The 21,953-nt window shown below is 40.6% G+C and overlaps 1 protein-coding gene across 2 annotated transcripts in view; it reads left to right on the forward strand.

The window, feature by feature from the left end:
* The first annotated feature begins 13,724 nt into the window (after window positions 1-13,724).
* The window catches only part of DHX32 (DEAH-box helicase 32 (putative)), a 35,783-nt gene continuing 27,554 nt past the window's right edge, over window positions 13,725-21,953 (forward strand). The window contains exon 1 of one of the 2 annotated variants that reach the window (XM_074373407.1): window positions 13,725-14,232. In XM_074373407.1, the coding sequence (XP_074229508.1) occupies window positions 13,954-14,232 (279 nt within the window). In that variant the 5' untranslated portion in view covers window positions 13,725-13,953. The remainder of the gene's footprint in view (window positions 14,233-21,953) is intronic. The other variant, XM_074373408.1, reaches the window with a different exon arrangement.

Raw genomic sequence — 21,953 nt, forward strand, 5'->3', positions numbered from 1 at the left:
TGCCACACTCACGGGCGCCTCTCCTGGCGTCAGCAGCGGGCCCAGCGGGCCTCTTGAATCCTGGAACCCGGGAGGGTTCCTTTGCCCGCAGTGCACTGTCATCCCAAGTATCACATTTCAGGCAGTGGGCCCGGGTCGGATCGTTCTGGATGAATTAGGTTTTGCTTGTTTGTTTGTTTCAGTTCTCCTGGTTTTCGATTGAGTTGTGGAATCAGCCCACACATCTTGTACCAAAACTTTGTAGGGCTGTTACACAAGTGTAGCATTATCCCACACCCTAGTCTTTCATAATACTGGTCTGTAAAACACGGGTGCAGGTAGTGCTTTAAGGAAGCTTTGAGGATCACAAGGGATTTTACCTGGTGGGTTGTAAAAATTCAAACCACAAGGAGAGTGCTATACAGAGGTTAAGGAAAACAACCGTAAGGAGGAAAGAGAAACGAGAAGAGAGAAGAAAAAGATGACAGTGAAAATGCAGGTGGGAGGAAAACGCACTGATTTAGGACTCACGTCTGGAGATTGTAGCCCCTCCATCAGTTCCTCCCGCTGCCCTAGACAGTACTTGAGGGGAATGAAAAGAAGAGGCCTTTTTGGCCTCTTGTCATGTAAGTGATTACTCATTCTTTGCCGCTAGAGAGATTTCTACTCCGCAGATGACAAGGACATCAAGGAGAATTACTTTCCTCTTAGAAAGAGAATCATCCAGAGGTTAATTGAACCTGAGAAGCATATATTATGTGATGGAAATGGAGATTTATTATATTCCACCAAATTAGTCTTTTCCCTCTCAGACTCCATGGGGACTTCTTTAGATTAATTGTCAACGGAGGGAGGTTTATGTGTGGATATTGACAAGCAGTGTGATATATACAGAACTCATAATTAACAAGCCCAAAATTAAAGTAATAAATTAAGAATGGAAAGTAAACACTTCATGGTACCTTAACTACCTGTTCCTGAAACTTAGATTAAGCTTAACTCCAGGGGATGGATTTTTAGACAGAAAGCATATGAGATCAACAGGACTTCAGTAGTACAATGTTTTCAAATTCTAGTTTTCACATCATTAGCAAACTCATGAATTGGTCTTTTCATCCAGGGAACAAACATAGTGATATTCATAGGTATGTCATAATCAAAGTGAGAAGATAGTGATAAAAACCTGACCTTTATTAACAAAAAAAGAGGTAGAGTTAAATTTTGCCATAGAACAAAAAATCAGGCATTTGTATTTAGAAAGAAGAAACAACATTGTAGATCTTCATGCCAAAGTAACAGGGACCCAAGAATTTAATAGTTGCATGTAGATTTTAAGCTTGGAGATTGCTGTTGTTGAATACTTTATGGTAATATGGAAGAATGAGTTTATCATTCTTGGACTTGACATTGAGGAAGTCTTGCATGGAAATATTTTAGGTAATAGGTGACTTTGGCAACTGTGAAAATCAACATTTGGTTTTAGGGGGTAGCGTACCTGTGGAAGAAATGATGAGTTGGGGGATGGAAATGGCAGGAGGGAAAGGTATAAAAGTGTCTAAGGCAGGGACAATATTCAGTTTTTCTTTCTCCAGCACCTAGTACAATGTACTTCTAAATGCCCATTGAATGAGTGAGAAGAGCTTTAGAGAAATTGCTCTAGATAAAGGGATATGCTTTATTATTGGAGGAAATATGCTGAGATCAGAAGGTTGCTAGTGGGCTAAGGGTTGAGATGATCGGTAAAGGTATTGGTTGTCCCTTTTGGGGTTTTCCTACTACTGTGTTTTCTAGGTCTTTTCAGGGGCATGTTCAGGGTGTTATGTTGATGGTCAAGTTAAAACAATGTCCTGATTTTTTTTTTTAAGGTTTCCAAGCTCATCAGTGGATAGAATAGTTACATTATTATTTACTTTGCTGATGCTTAGCTAAATGTAGCAAACCAAAGCCCTATCATGGTGAATAACAAGGTAGCAATTAAGACACAGAGGTAGCCTTTCTTTTTCTTATTTAAATCTCTTGTCCACATCAGAATTCAAAATAAAAATAACTCCGGCAGGAATTTAACATTATTTAATCCAAGTAGGATGATTTTAAAAAGAAAAAGAAAGAAAATGAATGTGTTATTCTGTTTCCTACCTAGCTCAGCAATCCTAAGTCAGAGGAAGTTTCTGTTTTTGTTTTTGGATTTTTGTTTGCTGTTTTGCCAGAGTGAGGGTACTTTCTGAAACTCATCAGGAGTTCAGTCAAAGGCAGAAAACAATTGTATTTCCATTTTTGCTGTTTCCTTTCTGTCCTCCAGACCTGTCATGGTCTGCACTCAAATTTTTGGACTCAAGGAATGCTCATCTCTCAGCTCTTTTAATCATTCGTAGTATAATCAGACTACAGAACCGCGCTGCCTGCTCCCACCCCCATCTGGAAAGTCTTTCCAGGATAGGTGAATGCCCACTGAATGGGTTCTCTTTCCTCCTGGGGACACTATACAATTTGGCACTTAGCCCTATAGTCTACTTTCTTGTGCAGTTTTTTTCTCATTTTTTGTTTATGGGTCTTGTGCCTCTGATTAGATTAAACATTGCAGAGCTAAGTCCATAACCTAGGCTGCTTCTGTATTCCTTTTAGCTCATAGTGGGTTTTCATTGTGCACCTGATAATTTAAGTAGGATAACAATAAAAAGAGGACAAACCTTTGGTCAGGGATGATTACATTAATTCTAGCTCGGCCACCTTGGGGAAGTCAGGAGCTATTACTTCCTCATTGATGACTGGGGGTACTAAAACCTGCACTGGTTGTCTAACAGTCAAGTTGTAAGAATGAAAATAAAATAAATGTGATTATAGGTATGAATAATAATACCTTGTATATTGTAAAGAACTTCTTCAATGTAAAGGGTTGTTCCTGCTTTATCAATAGTGTGTTAGGTACTTCCTGGATTCTGGAGTTGCTATTCGTAAAGCGAACAGGAAATGACCAGATGGGTTGTATGTGAGGGTAGGCGGGCTTCCTAGGCAGAGAAGTAGCTTGGGCAGAGGCATGGAAGCTTGGGACACCAGCTCTGGGCTGAAGTTCATTGTGGCTGGAGCAAAGAACTTGTTAGAAAGGAGTGGCAGGAAGTAAGGCTGGAGCGGTAAATACAAGGTAAATCAGAACGAACCTATGGAGTGAGATTTTTATCTTGAAGGTAATAAAAAGGACCTGAATTGGTGACACAATCAGTTTTGCATTTGAAAGGGATCGCTGGCCACATGTGAATGACACATTGATGGAGAGCCAAAATTAGAGGCAAAAAAACCCCACAAAACTGGAAATTTTGCAGTAGTTCCATGAAGAAATAATAAGATAACTCAGGCAGTGTAGGTGGGACTCCAGAGGAGGGGGCTGCTGGGAGAGGTGGAGTTTGCAGCCTTGATGTTGTTCCGGGAGAAGCCAGGGGTGACTCCCAGCTCATGGAGGGGATTGTTCTGTTAGTTGTTGAAATCTGGAACACTAAAGAAGGAAAGAAGTCTTTCTTTTTCAGGAGTGTAAGAAATGTGGTAGATGATGAGTTCACTTTTGAATGTTAACAATGAAATTGCCTGTCCTCTAAGTTGGGATATCTTATTAGCGGTCAGACACGTGGGTCTGGAAGTAAAGAGGAAGTCTGAGGTGAAGATGGAAACTTGGATTAAGCATTCAGTAATTGAGGTTAAAATGTGAGTGATACTCTCCAGGGAGATTATGTGCAATGAGAAGAGGGTCGAGGATAGAACTCTGGGATACACAGGTACGTTCTTTTAGGAGCAGGGTGCAGTGCAAGAACCCAGGGAGACTAAAGAGTGACCAGAAAAGTAAGCTGAAAATCTGGAAAGGTTGATAAAACGGGATCCCTACTGTTTGGGGGTTCATGTGTTGGCATTCCTTGAAATAATTATATTTTCCTCTGCCTGACATAGAACACACAATCTATTATTGTCAATGTATTATTGTTTTATTAAAGTTAATGCAAAATGGCTACCCATTACTTTATTAACAAGAAAGAAAATTTCCTGTCATTTGTGGTTTTTCACAGTCTCCGTTTGGAGCGACAGTTCAAGTAAAATGTAAATTTAGGAGGTATGATGTCTCAAACAAATTCTGTCTCTAGGAAAAAAAGATGGATAAAAGTTCACTTTGTATATGTTGGAGGTCAAATAATTACATTGACTTTCTTGGGGAGACTAGCAATAGCCTGTTCTTTAGATTTCAGCTTTTATTAGTTCTCATCAGTTTGCTTAGGTATCTAACTAGACTGCACGAATAAGCCAAATTACTATTTTAGCATACTTTATTATAAACTCTGCTTCTACTCAAAATGATAGTTTTTAGAATATTATTCAGTAAGAAAGAAAAAAATCATTAAAATTATGTTGAAAAGCACTGAGTGACTCAGCCATCTGAAATTCTAACAAAATCATTGATTTACAAACTTATCTGTTGAGAGTGGTATGTTATTATGGTACATAAGCATTGCTTGAGCTTAGAAAGCCTTTCTGTATATACAGATTACCAGTAGAATGTAGGATTCTTAAAAAAAAATTGTGCAAGATTGGTTATTCAAGCTATATTTGATATGAACCAATATTGAGTTAAAAGTGAATCATTTTTTATTTGAGTGTTTTTAAATAAATGATTAATTTGTTTACTTAAAATCAAAATGAAGTCAACTTTAGGAGTCTAGACGTAAGATTTTTAAAATACATTCTGAATTTTTACCTTAACTTGTTAAAGAAAGGTGTATACTAGAAACCAATAGGCCATGCTTTTGGGGAGCTCTGAGCCAGTTAAAACAAGGACAGACAAAGGGGTAATCATCTAAAAATTCCAGTAATATTAAGTCCATTGTTTCCATTAAAATATAACATGCCTGGGAAATAAAAGTTTACACATTAAATATTAGACTGTAACTCCATGTGGGTGAGTACAACCATGTTTTTGTTTCCATAGAAGAACTGCACATTTTTGGTTGTGTGGTATTTTTTCCAGACCACCCTGCCTGACAGCTCCCACAGTACCGCGTTTCTCCAACCCCCAGTGCTGCAGCGGGAGCCCACGTTCTTTAACGTAGCCAGGAAGCAGGTGGTGCAGCAGGGCTACGCATACACCGTGCACTTACCTGCGGTTAAGCTGAGATCAGACTGCATGACTTCAAGCACCTGCTCTATCACAGATGAGCTGCTAGAAGCTGAATAAATTAACTGAACCTCTGAAGGCTTAAGGCTTAGATTTCCTCATTTGAAAAATGGAAATAATAAAGTAAACCCTCATGGGGTCCTTAAGAGTTTAAATGAAATAATCCACATAAAGTGCTTAATTTGAAGTACTTAGAGCATCTGGCACCCAGTAAGCACTCTGTGAAGGCTAATTGGTAGAATGATCATCATTATCATTATTGTTATCATTAGTACCAGTCCAGCTTTAGTAGTAGCAGAGAGCCATTCTTCTCAAAATGTGGTCAGCAGACCAGTGCCAGTCCACAGACTGCTACTGGTTTGCAATAAGATTAGGAGCGTGTGCCAGAATGTGAATAGACTATGGCACTAATCATACTGTTTAATTCAGTTTAATAGCAAGACTTCTTCAACGAAGGAAGCAGTGAGTTAATTTACATGCTGGTACAAGCCCCTTATCTTGCCATAGACAAGCACTTTGAACAGAATTGGCATGGAATATGGGACTAATGATCCTGTTCTCCAAAAAAATAATAGCCCTTTATCCTGAAGACAGTTATTATTCATTCGTAATGCCTCATTAACCTTCTTTCTTCTAAACATTGTAATCATGGTTTGTAAGTATACTGTTTATTAATTCAGCAAATATTTATTGATCATGTAATCTTCACAAAGCCCTATATCTTCTTTTGTAGACATTGCAAAGATGGCTCAGAAATAGACCTTGACCTTAGGAAGTCTATCATAAACCTAGAGCTAGAGACAAAAAGTGAGAACCTGAGTAAATGTGAGTATATGTAGTGGGGGCTCACATTAGTGTTCCAGCTTTGTTCCAAAGGTTCCACGTAGACAGATGTCTCCTTTTGCTAAGTTGCTCCCATAAAAGGACAGAATTAATACCTTTTATTTCTTCAGCATTTATACTATCATCCTGGAGATCAGAGTTTACTTTATTAAGGTTGTGTTTCTCCTGGGAGATTCAGAAATCTGCAACACTAGGGAATATCTTAGTTTTTAAACATAAATGACAAAAGTACAACTTTTTGAGATTAGTGTTACAGAAGATTCATCCTTAGGTTCTAGATTTTCTTTTTTAATTACTGATTCTATGTTTGATCCTGTTTGCAAACTTTTCAATAATAAATTATTTCCTGCTCTGCAGAATATGGAGAGATGTTAAAAAGACATTAAATTATTCGAAAACTTTCAATAAAAATTAGCACAGCTTCCTTAAGAAAAATGCATTGTCAAATAGAGTCAAAACAAATTTGGGAGTCATATTAAAAGAACAATTTTATAAAAGGCAAAGGGTGTGTGTGTGTGTGTGTGTGTGTGTGTGTATGTATGCGTGTGTGTGTGTTTTCCTCAGAACGCTTTTCTTAAACAATGGAGAAGAAAAGGGATTGATTATGAATTAGATCCCAGAACAGACCTGTTTTCACAGACCTATGTGAACATAATTTTAAATACTTAAGAAATGTTACTTGGTCTTTAATATTTCTTAAAAATATTCACACAAAAATGATTCCTTGGTTTCTCTTACTGCCCTGTTTGTAAGCTTGCTCATAATCCCACTGTCTGTTCCATTCTGCCACTTGCATTAAACTGTCACCAGGTCTCCTAGTACGTGATCTCAATAATAGCTTTAATAAAATTGAAGGTAGGTGTTAGAAAAATTACAGATAATAGTCAGAACCTTGAGTAACATCAGATTTAAGAGAATTGTAAAGAAAAGCAAAAAGAGTAAACAAAAAATTTTTTTTGATAAATGATTAAGTGAGTTAGACCCATGGCACATAAAATAAAACACAATCTCTGGGCCATAGCATATCAGGTCTTTTGTGATTTGGCCCCCTGTCTCATCTATAAATTTATCTGTCCCAGTCTTTTCCTTTGTCCTGCTACAGACCACCCGTATTTTCCTTCCTTTAGTTGCTTGGCTGTGAGATGAAGTCCTTGTTTCACACCCACGTTCATCCTCAGCTAGACTGGGAGCCCCACGAGGGCAGGAACCAGCCCTGCCTGTCCACAGGCGTCACCACCGTGTTCACAGGGTGGTCAGTTAGTAAGCGCTCAAATATTGGCTGAGAAGAAAATGGAAGACATGAAAATGTGGGCACTAAAGATGAGAAAACTTGACAATAGAGAAAACCTATTGGATTAAGAATAACACCTATAATAAAGCACAATCATGTCTTAGTCTTAAAAGCATAAAATCCCCAAAGAACAGAAAGTAACTCATTATCTCCTCAGCCTTAAGTTGCTACTTGAATACCCATTATATTTGGGTTCAGACTGAAAATTGCCGAGGAAGATACAGCTCAATAATGGTCTAAGTACAGGGGCTAAAAATATGAGGAAACGACAGTAAGTAGTACAGATGGTTCAGTGGTTCCCTAATATTTAGGGACGTTGCCTCCTCGTGTTGGTTATTTACAAGGGGCCCGAAAGGTCCGGGTCTGCTGGAGCAAGCACACTACTGTGTGAGTCTCAGTGCAGCTCTGTGATTTTCTGCACAGCAACTCTTCTCAAGTCATCAGGAAAAAGCAAGTTTAATAAATGTTGAAAAAGGAGCTGATTTGTGGTTTGGGTATATAGTTCAAGGGAAAACTTAAGAGCTTGTACAAATATTTCGGTTTGTGAATGTGGCGATTCACCAAAATTTCAGGCCATATCCTTTAAAACCAGCAAGGGTCTATTATAAATCATTAATAGAAGGGAACAAAAAGTTACAGAAATCCAGAAACATAGTGAGTTCCTGACAGACATGTTTCAGCTTTATTCATTCAGCAGCGGCAGGCTGACTTGAACTTTGAGGAGAGTGGAATAATGAAGGTGTAAATGTCTATGAGGTAGATTGCAGCGGGGAGACCAAGGAGAAGAGTGGGTGGTCACAGGCACCTCAGGATGGAAGACTAGGGAGATGGAAGGAACAGAATCCTGACAAGTTTTGCGGGACTTGGTCACTGACTTAACACAGGGCAGCCAGGAAAGGCGAACAGCAGTGTCTCTGGCGTGCTGATGACATCATTTGTTCGCTCACCAAATATTTATTGAATACTTCCTATGTGCCTGCTCTGCCGTAGGCATGGTGAGCAAAATATATACAGATCCCTGCCTCGTGGTGGGTGGAGGGCACCAACAGCAAACAAAGTAAGGAGGTAAAGTGTACGTTACGTGAGATTGACAGTAAGTGTTAAGGAGGAAAAACATGCAGATTAAGATACTAGAAAGTGGGTGGGGGGCATGGGTGAACGTTCAGACAGGGCAGCTGGGTGGCAGGGACGCCCTCACTCAGTTGACATTTAATGAAGATCTTTAGGAAGTAAGGGAGCTGGCCATTTGGATATCTGCGGAAAGGACATTCCAGATGGAGGGAAGAGCAGGAACGAGGCAGGTTGTGTGCATGTGTTTGAAGAGTAGTGAGGGGGTCTTGAGTGAGGCAGGAAGCTGCTGGGAATGAGGGCAGGGGTAGTGGGTCCCACGCCCACAGGACTGGTCGATCTGTTAAGGATTTCGGGTTTTCCTTGGAGTAAAATGAAGATTAGAAAATTTTGAGCCGAAGAGACATGAATTGACTTTACTAGGATCACTTTGGCTGAAAGGGATTGGAACCAAGACCAGCCAGGAGGCTGCTGCGATAATCCAGGTGAGAGGATGCTGGCTCAGACCAGCTGCTGGCAGTGGAAGTTATGGGGGTCTTGATATATTTTCAAGGTGGACCTGAGATGATCAGATGTATTAGTTTATTATCACTCTTGTAACAAACTACTACAAATTTAGTGATAATTTATTACCTTACAGTGCTGTGGGTTAGAATTCCATCATGGGGTCTCACTGGGTTAAAATCAAGGGGTTGGCAGGGCTGTTCTTCTTTCTAGACACTCTGGGAGAGAATCCATTTCCTTCTAGAGCTTCTGGAGGTCACCCACCTCATTCTTTGGCTCATGGCCCCCTCCCTCCATCTTCAAAGCCAACAACATTGCATCTTTCTGACCCTTCTTCCATTGTCATATCTCCTTTTGACTATGGCTGGGAAAGTTTCTTTGATTTTCAGACTCTTATGATTAGCTTTAACCCACCAAACTAATCTCACTTCCCAAGTGCCTTAATTTAATCACATCCACAGTCCTTTTTTCTCAAGCTAAGTACATATTCACAAATCCCCGGGATTAGGACACGCACATCTTTGGAGGCTGTTACTCTGCCTAGACACCCATTGAAGGATCAGATGTGGGATTTGAGATAAAGAAAAATCAATAACTTCAAAAATGTTGGTCTGAGTAGATGGAAGGAAGGGAGTAACTGAGATGAGAGGACCAGGTTAGTGGCTTTGGGGCAAATATCAGGAGCTCAGTCTCAGGCATGTAGAACTTGAAGTGCCTGTTAAATATCCAAGTTGGAGGTGATGAGTAGGTAGTTGAATACACGAGACTGACGTTCAGGGGAGCAGACTGACAGGGCTTATAAAGAGGGGTCCTCCACATAGGGATGGCATTAAAGCCATGAGATGGGACAAGACCACTCAGGCCCTACGGAGAGAAGAGGGAAGACCTCCAGAGACTAAGTTTTGGGAAATTTCCCGATCTCTGCAAACTGCTAAAATTGTGCATTTGAGAGTTTGGCAGTTGTGAAGAACACATTTTTTATTAAATTGAACATGGAGGAAAATGCGGAAGAGGAGTATTGAAGAGCAAAACCAACGAAGTTACTCAGGACAGATTTCGCCATCTTGTATCATTTAGTCCCTTGCAGTCTTCGTCCGTCCTTGTCTGGGAACTGCATTTGCATGTCTAGAAGTAGTGGACCACAGCCAAACGTGTGAGTGGCTAAGACACAGCTCATCTTACATCAAATTCTGATTCTTTCTTGCTGAGGTTGTTTCATGTTATATTAGATACGTATTATTTTCATAAATACTCATTCAAGAGTCGTAATAAAGTCCCTTCACGGGGCGGTCTTGGGCAGATTATGTAATGTACAGTCTCATGTAGGACAGAGTAAATGCCCATCTTTCAGATTTAAAATTCTGCAGTGCAGTGTAGTTTACACTGATGGCAGGACAGTTTCTATTAGATTTTATTTTGAGTGACATGTAACCTACTGTATTACTTGTCTTCCCTTATTTAGGTTGGTACTGCTAAATGTGCCAAAGGCCAGGACGTGGGTCTCTTGTATGTATTTAATTGCACTTGGGAGGAAGCGATTGCCATGGCTCATGCCAGCTGCAGGATAAGTGAGGAGAGGTGTATGTGTATCGTGGGAGGCGGTGGGCTCAGAACTCGGCCGCTCCCCACTCCGAGTCTGGAGCTCAGTCTGTACAGCAGTAAAAAGGTCCAGAGAGAAGTGAAAATGGGCATCACCAGCTTCATAGCTTCAGACACATTGGATTCAGGGTAGAGCTCTTTGTGGACTCAATCATTTCAAGTGTTTCTGTCACACAAGCCTAACTGGTTTCTAATGTAACAGGTAGGAGAGCAGGTTAGAAGAGCAGAGGATGGCCTCATCAAGTAAGCATGCTGACCATAGTGTGACGAGTGATGTGGGTACTAAATCCCTGGAGAAAAGAGGGCTTTGGGGTCACAGGCTGGCCTTTGACCCCTGACCCTTGAGGGAAATCTGAAGACATCATTCTGTTACAGGAACTGATGGTGACCCTGAATCATGGAGGAAAAATTACATTTTGAGTATCCTGTTGTAGCAGTTAGAAGCTTGGTTAACTGTTGCTGGAACTTGGCAGCTCACGGCTGTGACCATATAGTCTCTCCCGTGACTCTTTGGTTTGACTGAGCCCCTGTGGCTGCTCCTTCTGCTGGGGGTCCTGTTGGCTGGGTCTGTGATCATCTGGAAGCTTCAGTGGACTGGAGCGTCTTCCACGGCTCACCCGCATGGTTGGCGGTCTGTTCTTTCTGCCAGCCGACGCCAAGCTTTGGTCTCTAACCAGTGACCCCTCCCTGTGGCTTGGGCACCTCACAGAATGACAGCTGGTTCCCAGGGGAAGTGTTTCAAGCACATGAATGCCTTGGAAATAGTTCAGCATCACTTCACGGCGTTCTTGTGGTCGTAGAGAGTCACAGGGACAGCTCAGACTCAAGGGGAGAGGAAATAGACCCGACCTCTGCAGGGGAGCAGTGGCAAAGAATCTGTAATAATCGTTAGATCACCACGACCGAAAAGTGGGTGATGTGTCTTACACGTTGTGAAGGGGCTAGTTGAGCTTTAAATCTCCAGAAAGATGACTATTCAGAATACATGACTATTCCCCAATGGTTTAAAATGGTCAATACTTTATAAGTAAGACTTGATTATGAAGAAATTTAATTACTCTAATTATAAGGTTATTACACTTGTAGGGAGCATTGTAGAATTAAGAGAAGCATTTCAAGGACACATATTTGGTAAAAATAATAGCTATGCTTTTTTTTTTTAAAGACATTAAACAATTCAGAAATAGTACCAAAGGCAATCATTGGTCATAATAATAGCAATTTAATTTACATGCACAATGAGATCCCTTGGAAGGGATTCTAGGCAGAAGAAAAGAAAATTGAACATAAAACTAAATGTCAACTTCTCTTAAGCAGTAGGATTTTCTGATTCTTGGAGGCCTCCTCAAAGTCACATTGCCCTGCAATCTCAAGCTGTTGTGTTTCTTGGAGTTAGTCTGTGGATCTGGTCTCACCCAGAGAGGCGGTGAAGAACGGGGACGTTAATCTATGTTACACTTATGTTATCACACCGTTATAATTCCATTATAATTTTGAAACAATGAATTTTACAGAACTGTACCTGCACAGAGCTAAAACGTCCTTCCCCACACCTTCCCCCGCCCCGCCCCGGTTGTTAGTGTCTCCCTCTTTTGGCCTATTTGTGTGTGTTTTTAGAAGTCCTATTCCGCTCTTTGACTTACCCCCACAGTATCCTGATGTGTTTACACAGTGCCTAGTTTATGAATTTAAGCCCCAAAAAGGCCTCAGCAAGTGTTTCTTAGGGATTGACTGTTTCCATGGAGCCTGGCTTGGCCAATGGAGAAGATTTTTTATTACTCTTGACTAGGAGCTGGCCCTTCCAGCCCCCTCACTGTAAAGCAGTGGTCCCAGTAAATGGGGTGCTGTAGAAACAGTGATCTGAGCGACAAAATGTCACGAACTATATTTTATTATTTGTTCTTTTTCACTTGAGTTTTTGTCTTCTTAGTTTTCACTTGGTTACTGTGAAAAGGGGCCTCTTTCCAGCAATACTGATAGGATTTTTAAAAAACCATCAGTGATTGGAAGACACCTAGGGAATATTACTGGTGTAAATTTTACCCTTTGTTAGGCACTTTCTCTTCCTCATTTAAATTAAATGTTGTATTTTATTGCCTCTTGAAGCTGACATGTTAGGCTCAAGACCCAGGAATCTCAAGAAATATGCTTACAATTTCTGGTTTAATTAAACAAACGAAAGACCTCATTAACAAAAGCTAGCCATAGCCTCAGATGGAAAAAATAATAATAATAAATACACTCATTCGATTTTGCAAATTGGCACAAGCAAATATAAAATAAAAGGTTTTTTTTAATATTCTCCTTTAAACTGGAGAATTCCTTAATTAAAAAAAAAAGTAAATAATAGACTTTCTTATAGCCAGTGTCGGGGAACACTCACCAGACCCTCACAGTTTTCCCTTTTATAGGGTCTGGCGTCTCTTTTGTAGTGGGATTAGTGACCACGTGATTGAGCCTCACAATCACAACATCCCCTGTTGCTTTCTGTTCACTGTCAGTCACGATGCAGGACGTGTGACAGAGGTCAGGCAGAGAGCTCCAGGTCCAGTGGAATTGTTTTCCAAACGATTAAAGCAGCCAGCTAGGCTTTAAGAGCTAGCCTATACTCAGCCATAATGAAATAATGCCTTTTGCAGCAACTTGGATGGACCTGGAGAATGTCATTCTAAGTGAAGTGAGTCAGAAAGAGAAAGAAAAATACCATATGATACTGCTTATATGTAGAATCTAAAAAAAAAAAAAAACAAAACAGACAAACTTATTTACAAAGCAGAAACAGATTCACAGACATTGAAAACAACCGTGGGGAAAGGGGGTAGGAAGGGATAAATTGGGAGTTCAGGATTTTCAGATTCTAACTACTGTATATAAAATAGATAAACAACAAATTCATACTGTATAGCACAGGGAACTATATTCAATATCTTATAGTAACTTACAGTGAAAAAAATATGAAAACGAATATATGTATGTTCATGTATGACTGAAGCATTGTGCTGTGCACCAGAAATTGACACATTGAAAAGTGACTATACTTCAGTAAAAAAAAAAATATATATATATATATATATATATATATGCAAAAAAACAAAAACAAAAACAGAGCCAGCCTAAATTATTCTTGGCCTTTAAACAGACAGCAGAAATGACAGACAGTAACCAGTTAACAAAAAAATGATGTTTTTGTTTTTGAACGCTTATGCTTTTTCTTTTGAACATCCTGTATGTATGTACCTGATTGTCCTTCTTCGTTTGTGTGTTGTTTTTAGTGTGGTCTGTCGACAGTTATTTAACGTGCTGAAGAGCGCTGAAGTGAGCCAGCACAGTAGCTAATGCAGCAAAGAAGAACAGATGCAGATTTGAGAAACTCAACTAGCTAAACAACCTTGACCTGAATGAAGTCCTAGAGGCTGGGCCGTCCGAGTTTGTGCACATAGCCTCTCCCCTCGGCTTGCAGTGGGCAGTGGTAGGAGAACCCTGACTGTGGAATGCCAGCTGCTTAAGCTCATTGGACACGATGGAAGAAGAACTGGGATGTCCAAACTCCTCCCCCGAAAAACGCTACTTTCCCGAATCCCTCGATTCCAGCGATGGGGATGAGGAGAGGATTTTGGCCTGTGAGGACCTGGAACTTAACCCTTTTGATGGATTGCCGTATTCATCACGTTATTATAAACTTCTGAAAGAAAGAGAAGACCTTCCAATATGGAAGGAAAAATACTCCTTTATGGAGTATCTGCTTCAAAATCAAATTGTGATTATTTCAGGAGATGCTAAATGTGGCAAGAGCTCTCAGGTGAGTAGCCTCTAAAAAAAAAATATGCCTTATATATTGTATGTTTTTAACTTAAATAATTACCGTGTCACAGCACAGTGGTCTGTTTTAGTAGTGATATTATCTAAATCAGAAAACAACAAAATAGAGCCTTAGAAATTCAGGCACAACAGTTAAATTACTTGCCTAATTTTATTTATTAAAGCCAGCTGAATAAAAGTGAATAACATTTATGTGGCTATTAATTGTGTTTATTGTACTACTGAATTTTCCTTAGAAAAGCAGGAAAAAAACTATTCAGATTATTTTCTTGCGCAGATTATATTTTAAAGGATGTGATAGATGTTATCTGCCCACCATAAATTTTGGGATTAACTGCCATGTTTACACGCCCAGCAGTCTGATAGTCAAGATAAGTGGACGTGTTTATTGGTGAAGCTGGTTAAGTTACAGAAATTCAAAAGCACAAGGAAATTATTTTCCAGACTGTAAGAAATAACTGAGTGGCCAAATATGATCCAGGCCCAGAGCCACCCCCTCCAGGATCAAAAAAGGAAGAAAGAATTAATGTAAATAGTTAATACTTACTGTCCACTTGATTGTTGTTATATTTGTACTTCAAGTTTGATTTTAGTGAGATCTCTATTTTACTCTTAAATTTTAAGTGTTTCTCTTATTAAATTAATTTATAGATTCTTGTGATACAGGAATTAGAGCAGACCACAGAGATAACCTGATAGAACCCTTTCATTTTTCAGATGATGAAACTCTGGCCCAGAGGGATTTGATAATTTGTTTAACTAATGTCTCATAACCATCTGAGCTGAAATTCTAAGAGCTCTTTCCAGTATACATTGCTGCTTCAAGCTTTTATTATCTCTGATGCTTGCTTGTTCTAAATATAACTTGAAAAGAGATGGGATGGAAAATAGGTGTTTTTTCCTATAATTTATAGCTGCCAATATCAAGGGTTTATTATGATTTTCTGTTTGTTATGATGCGTTGTTGCTACAGTGAATGGTTTCAGTTTGTCTTAAGAAGCTAATGATGAAAATTGAAGCAGTGTAGTTTTCCTGGTTTCTTGGGACAAATGGCAAGTTAAAAATTATTTCAAGTTTTTATTTTGCAATAATTTCAGACAACAAAAAGTTGCAAAAATAGTACAAAGATTTTCTGTATATACTTCACCCAGATTCCCCAAATGTTAACATTTTACCAGTTTGCTTTATCATTCTCTCTGTTGGTGTACACACACACACACACACACACACACACACACACACACACACGGAGTGTTTTTATATTCTGAACCTTTTATGGTTAAGTTGATGATATGATACCCTTTGCCTCCAAATACTTCAGCAATATCTGCTCCAGGGCTAGCCACAACAGAATCAGGAGTAGATATTGACACCTCATTGTTATCTAATTTATAGACATTCAGTTTTCATCAGTTTTCCTGGTAAGGACCTTAGTAATAAAAAAAAATCTGGTTCAGAATCCAGTCCAAAATTACAGTGCGTTTCATCGTCAGTTCTCTTTAATCACCTTTAATCTGAAGCAGCTTCTTAGTCTTTCCTTGTCCTTCATGACCATGAGAGTTTCCAACAAGTTAATTATTTTGTACAACATCCCTCAGTTCAAATGTCTGATGCTTCCTTTGGGTTAGATTCCAAGTGTGCATTTCTGGCAGGAAGAGCATGGAAGTGCTGTGTGTCCACCTCAGGGCATCATGTCAGGAGACACAAGATTCTTCCCATGGCTGGTGATGTTAAATTTGATAACTGGGTAAGGTGGCGACTCTCTTGATCTTTATTGTAAGGTTGCTCTTCCCCCCTTGGGGGAGATACCATATTGAAATATATGGGGAAACTGTGTAAAGTGTGCTTCTCATCATGCACTCGCCTGCTAACGTGAGCATCCTTTGATGATTCTTACCTTTGACATTACTGCGTGGTGGTAACCAAATGGTAATTTTTCGGACATCCCTTCTACGTTTAATATTTGGAATTCTTCTGTAGAACTGAGCTTTTTCTTCTTCATTATTTATTTTTTCATTTATGTCAGTGTGGACTCAAATTCTCATTTTGTCCTGTGGATTATAATCCATTACTAAGCCCATTTGTTTTGTTGCTCAGAGTATCCCTAATGTGTCCTATAGGAGCCCCTTCACGATGAATTCTGTATTCTTCCGACATCCTTCTCTGAGCATTTCTTTGCCTTTTGGCACAGCAAGGTATCACAGGCTCATCTAGTCTGTTCCCTGTTTCAGTCTTGGAAGCAGCCATTTTGCTCAAGGAGCCCTGGTTCCTTTCAGTGGAGATTGTATTTAAAAACCAGGAGCTGGGTACTGAGTGCCCACTGCCATTGACTTACTGCTCTGTGGCGAGGAGACACACGCGTGTGGTGTGCACACCTCTCCCTCTCTAACTCTGTAGCTGTTTCTCCTCCTGTGTCTCTAGTTCTTTCAGTTTCTATCTTTCTCTATTTTCCGTCTCTATTTCTTTGCTTACATTTCTCTCTCCTTGCGTATTTCTGTTTATCTCTATTTCTCCGTATTCTTAAAAACCCCGGATTGATACTGATGCCTCTGCTTCCACTCAGCTGCACAGCATTCATACTAGCCCTCCCCGCTTCCATATTTGTAACTCCCTTCTCTACCTACGAGAAACTTAGCCCTCATTATTCATAATATCTTTACTTGTTCAATACTTAAAACTTAACTTCAGAATTGCTAACCCACACTGCTGTCAAAAAAATTTTTTAATACATACTTCTTGAGTTTTCTTTTAGAATTTGTGATCTTTATGGGCAAGAATTATTGTCATATATTATGTGATATGTTATATTAATACCTAGCAGTGGTTTCTCTTGTCATCTTTAGCTTCTTAATCTTTTAAATAATCATGCTTGTTTCTGTCAAGTATGAAGGCAGTATGTATCTTCAGGGTGAGAGGAATCAACACAGTACTCAAATGATGACCAAATGGTCCTTTTCTAAATTAATCCAAATAATGAGAATATCAGTTGTTTTCTTAATTCTTGAAATAGCTTGGTTATTTTTTAAAGAGCTTTTAAGACTTTTTTCTTTTCCCTCAGAGTTTTAAACCTTTCAAAGAAAAATGTGTCTTTAGACCTAAGCCTTCCAAAGAGGACCACAAGTTTTCTGCTAGATCCTAAAAATTCTCTCTCTTTGGTGCAGATGGCATGAAGGCCGTTTTGTGACTGCCCTCTGGAAAAGGGGACAACTTTTCATACGTTTACAGAGCATTTGCTTACTGCCTTTTTTGGGGCAGGGTTCTGAAAGAGCCTAAAAGAGCATGAAATATGTTTAGAACCATCTATTTTACTTACTTGTCCTTCTCCAGCTTTTGTCCTGAAATTTCCCGTGAAACGGATGGGTTAGTGAGGTGACTAAGCATGACCCACCTGAGAGCCTAAATTGAGAAGCTGTATAGAACATCTCCACCTTATTAGCTGAGTGCCGCACCCACCATTTTCTGCTGGTGGACCCTGCCTGTGTTCACCCAGGGTATGTACAAATACGGTATCTGGGATGTGTGACGCTGAACCCTCAGGAATGTATTCTGACGTCCTGGCTCCTGTCGGGCAGCCTTAGGGGCAGGCTCAGGCTTGGGTGCTTTACAGGAACATTGTTGTAGGGATTCGTGAATTGGTGGTCCTCAAGGTTCCTTTCAGCTTTTGGAGTCCATGATTCTGGAACTTAAGTAAAAGTGAGTGATTGAGACCTTGGCACAGCTGCACCCTCGGGTCCAGGAGAAGAATCAGGCCAGTGATGGAAATGATGGTTTGGGGGCCTTTGGGTCTAGAACGTGTTTAACTGGAGTTGCATTGTGTCTAGCAGATGGCTTTTCTTCTCACTTTCTGTATTCATACATCCATTAGAGGAGGGGGCAATCCAGCAGTGCATGGAGGGGCGGGAAGCTCTACCCCGGCGTGACTCACATGGATGTCCTCTTGCTGCAGCGGCAGTGGTGAGACTGTAGCTGCTGTCTTGGTCCTGACCTGAATCAGGCCCCCGAGGACCTGGGGCCCCAGCCTCCCAGAAACCAGCAGCCCCACCTCCGTGCCTGTTGCTTGGGGTTGGAGGTGGAGCATCTTGGCTTCACTTTTCAAATCTATACAGCTTGTCGAACTCCAGTTACTAACTTCAGTTGATGGAGCCTTGATACAGATTAGATTTTGGTTCCTCGCGGGGCTCATCTTCCCTCCTCCCATAGCGGCAGGTTGGCCAGGGCCTGGTGATCGGCTTTCCGGGAGGAGAGGAGCGCCAAGAGCCGAGGACGCCCTTTGTCCCTGGGCCCCCTGACACCGCCCGCGCCCCGAGCCAGGCCGGCTGGGCTTTGGAACCAAACGTAAGGTGGGCTTCACTGCTCAGGCTTTACCACGTGTGGCACAACATACAGTCCAAAAAATTGCCTTTAAGAAAATGGATTGAAGGAATATGAAAAAAAATTGTTAAGGTGACTTCAGAATGGAAATATTTGAAGTCGTGGTTTCTAGTAGGAAAAGTTTCTAGACCAAATATATAAATTTGGGTGTTGTCTGTTGCCGAAACTCCCAAGCAGATCTGTAAGTAGGTTTGTTTTTTTCATTTAAAAGAGCAGTTTTCTATTTTGTTCACCAAATTGCACAACTTTTCTAAATGCAGGGGCAGGAGGGAGAAATCGTTCAAAGAGAAGCCAGAGAGAGAGAGACGAAATCTCTAAAAGGCACGTGACTCATTGGTGAGAAGGGTAAGGTCCTGTTGGGACAAGGAAAAAGCCACTCCCAGAGGAGAATCAGAATCTAGGCATGGAATGGTACAGAACTTGTTCGAAGTGCAAAGGATGCAGGAGTGCCCTGTGAAGCTGTAATCTTAGTGTCCCTTGAAATTTGAAATATTCCCTTTTCAGCATTTGCTGAACCATAACTGTTCCACCCAATACTCTGAGTTTGTTAAGGCATCAGACAGCACAGTGTGTCTGAGCTTGCTTAGAGTGATTTGGAAGGTATGTTTTCATGTCTTTCTTTTTCGTTCAGAGACCACCTTTCAGTTTGCATTTGCACCACGGACTGTTGTTATCCGTGCGCATCTGCTCCCAAAAGGGCAGTGAGTGGTACACAGTCAGAGCTGCGTCTGGGTCACAGCCCTCTGCAGTGAGCTGTGACTTGTGCTCCACTTTTAACTTGGCTGTGTCAGCAGACATCCCCGCGTTAAGCACAATATGCATTTGTTCAGTCTTTCACTGTTTTTTTTAACTGATTCTAAGAAGAGCTGTCCCATTTCTGAATTATTTTCTTTGCCTCATAGGTGAAATAATTTGCTCGGTAGTAGATGAGGGCAAAAAAGGACAGTGAGGACTGATGGATTGTTAAACTTTTTGCACTGCCGGGCCTATCTGATGTTTATATCATTATAAACATACTGTAATAATCTAATCTTGCAGAACTTGTTTGTATGAAGAGATAGAAATAAATGAAATACACTCAAAAAACAAAATCAGAAGCTTGGGAATGTGGCCCATAATCATCTGATTCATGTAGAATTCTAGAGTTTGAAAGCAGCTATTCTGGGTCTTAGAATAGTAACCAAGCTGAGCATATTCATGTGTTTTAGTAAAACTGGCTGGTGTAATTTCAGCAGGATCTCTAGCTACGTACACAGCGCCCACTCATCGTGGTACTGTCCCCTGACACTGCTGTTAGGCTAGAAAGAGTAGTGAAAAATGTTGTCTGCTGAGAACCACCTTCCACCACCATCTTTCTATGAAGATGCTTGGAAGTAACTGGCAGAGCGGAAATTACGCTGATGAGAAGTTGGAAGGTTTGGATCAGTTCTGGCTTTGCTGTTTACTGGCAGTGTGACTTGCGTGAGTCGCCCTTCTAAGACTTACCTTGTGTGTAAAATGACGCCGTGGCTTACGTGCCTACTGGAGATTCCTTTCAGCTCTGAAATTCTGTGTCCATCTCTAGCTCTGGCCCCTCGCTCAGGCTCCCGGCCTGTTTTTCAGGGGATCTCAGGAGAGCTGCACCTGGGTGTCCTCCCATCCTCAACACTGTGTTAACCTTAACACTGACTGCTTTCCTGACTCCCGAAGGGCGTCTCCCTCCCCCCCGAACTCTTCACTCCCCACAAAGGCATTTTGTGCTACTGCACATAGCTTCTTCATTCATTCATTTTATTTTACTTTTAAATTTCTGGTGGTTGCTAATGAGACCATTGCCCTGGAATTTCAAGTTAGAAATGTTAGAATATTTGCTGCTTCTTATGCATAATTAGACTGGTAGTGAGCACTGCTCACTCTTCCTTAGCAAAAAGTGTCCCTCAGTTTTACTACTTCTCTCCCACGTTAAGTACTGAGTCCAAGCCTTTCTCTGTCTTCTTTTCAGTTATTCTGATGTCTTTATCCATCCATTCATCCACATACTTTTTATCCCTCTTATGTGTCAGGTCCTCTGTTAAGTATTGAGGAAAATGTGAGCCACAAATGGCCAGCTTAAGGATCTCAAAGTCTGGTGGGGAGACAAAGATTCAAATAACCGGTTTTATAATTTTTCACAAAATGATATTTGAGGTCTCAGTTAGGGACATAGATAGTAGACCCTGACATGAAGGGAATTAAGTGAAAAACATAAGGGGAATTAGGTTAAAAACTAAGGATTTGACAAGAATAAAAAATTACTTGCTAGGGAATGAGGGAGACAGAAACTGTTACATGCATTCCCAGTTTTGTGTGATGCTGAGGCAATTCAAGGTAGAACACAGAGAATCATAGAACTTGAAAATCTTTCTGGAAAGTATAAGAAATTAGTTTGTTCATTTAACAGATACTTACTGAGTAAACTGACTTGGGTTATTTGGTGACCACGGTAAGTCTCTGTCCTCCCAGAGCCCATGGTCTGGGGGGCGAGTGAGCAGACTGCCGCTGACTGGAACAGACCGGCAGCTGCGGGACGTGTGAGCCCTGCCATGGTCGTGGGGAAGTACACTGTGGGGTCTCCTGCCTGGTGGGGGGCAGAGGGGGTGTCACAGCCAGCCTGGAGGAGAAAATGGCACAGCTCAGACTTGACGGGTAGGTCTCACCCATTCAGCCCGTTTCACAGGGAAGGAAACTGAAGCTTAGAGAAGTTGTGATTCACAAGTAACAAACTAGTGGCATGCAGGTCCCGGGCTCCTGACTCTTGGTTCCCTGGGCACCTTGTCGTTTCTTGTGTTGTGCAGTGGTTCCAGATTTCCTGAGTGTCGTGTGTGAGTGTTAATCTTTCAAAGAACAAAGCGGGTTTTGAGTAAATAATTACTGATTAGTTCAACCTGTTCACAAGGCTGACACCTGTCTTAAATAGAGGAACTACACTTACACTTTTAATCATCAGGAATTTGCAGGTGTTCATTTTGGAGTTACTTGATTTCTGGTAAGTTATATTTATTTTTCAAATTATAGTGAGTATTAAAACCTAAGAATTCCGTGATGAGTCTAGTAAATAGTAAATCTCAAGATAATTCAAAATGTTAAAACTTTTAAATACGTTGGACCTATTAACACTCAGAACGATTTATTTTAAAAATACTTGTAACAAAGCATAATTTACTAACAGTGCCTTAAGACTGCAGCATACAAATGAATTCAGTACTTTCTACCATAACAATTCCTACACAAATGAGCCTGATAAAATCAATTGATCCATAATACATTTTCAATGAAAGCGTTTTAAAAATAAATGACTCAAGAGCAGCCTTG

This window comes from Camelus bactrianus, chromosome 11 (assembly GCF_048773025.1).
Source record: "Camelus bactrianus isolate YW-2024 breed Bactrian camel chromosome 11, ASM4877302v1, whole genome shotgun sequence".
Taxonomy (NCBI): domain Eukaryota; kingdom Metazoa; phylum Chordata; class Mammalia; order Artiodactyla; family Camelidae; genus Camelus; species Camelus bactrianus.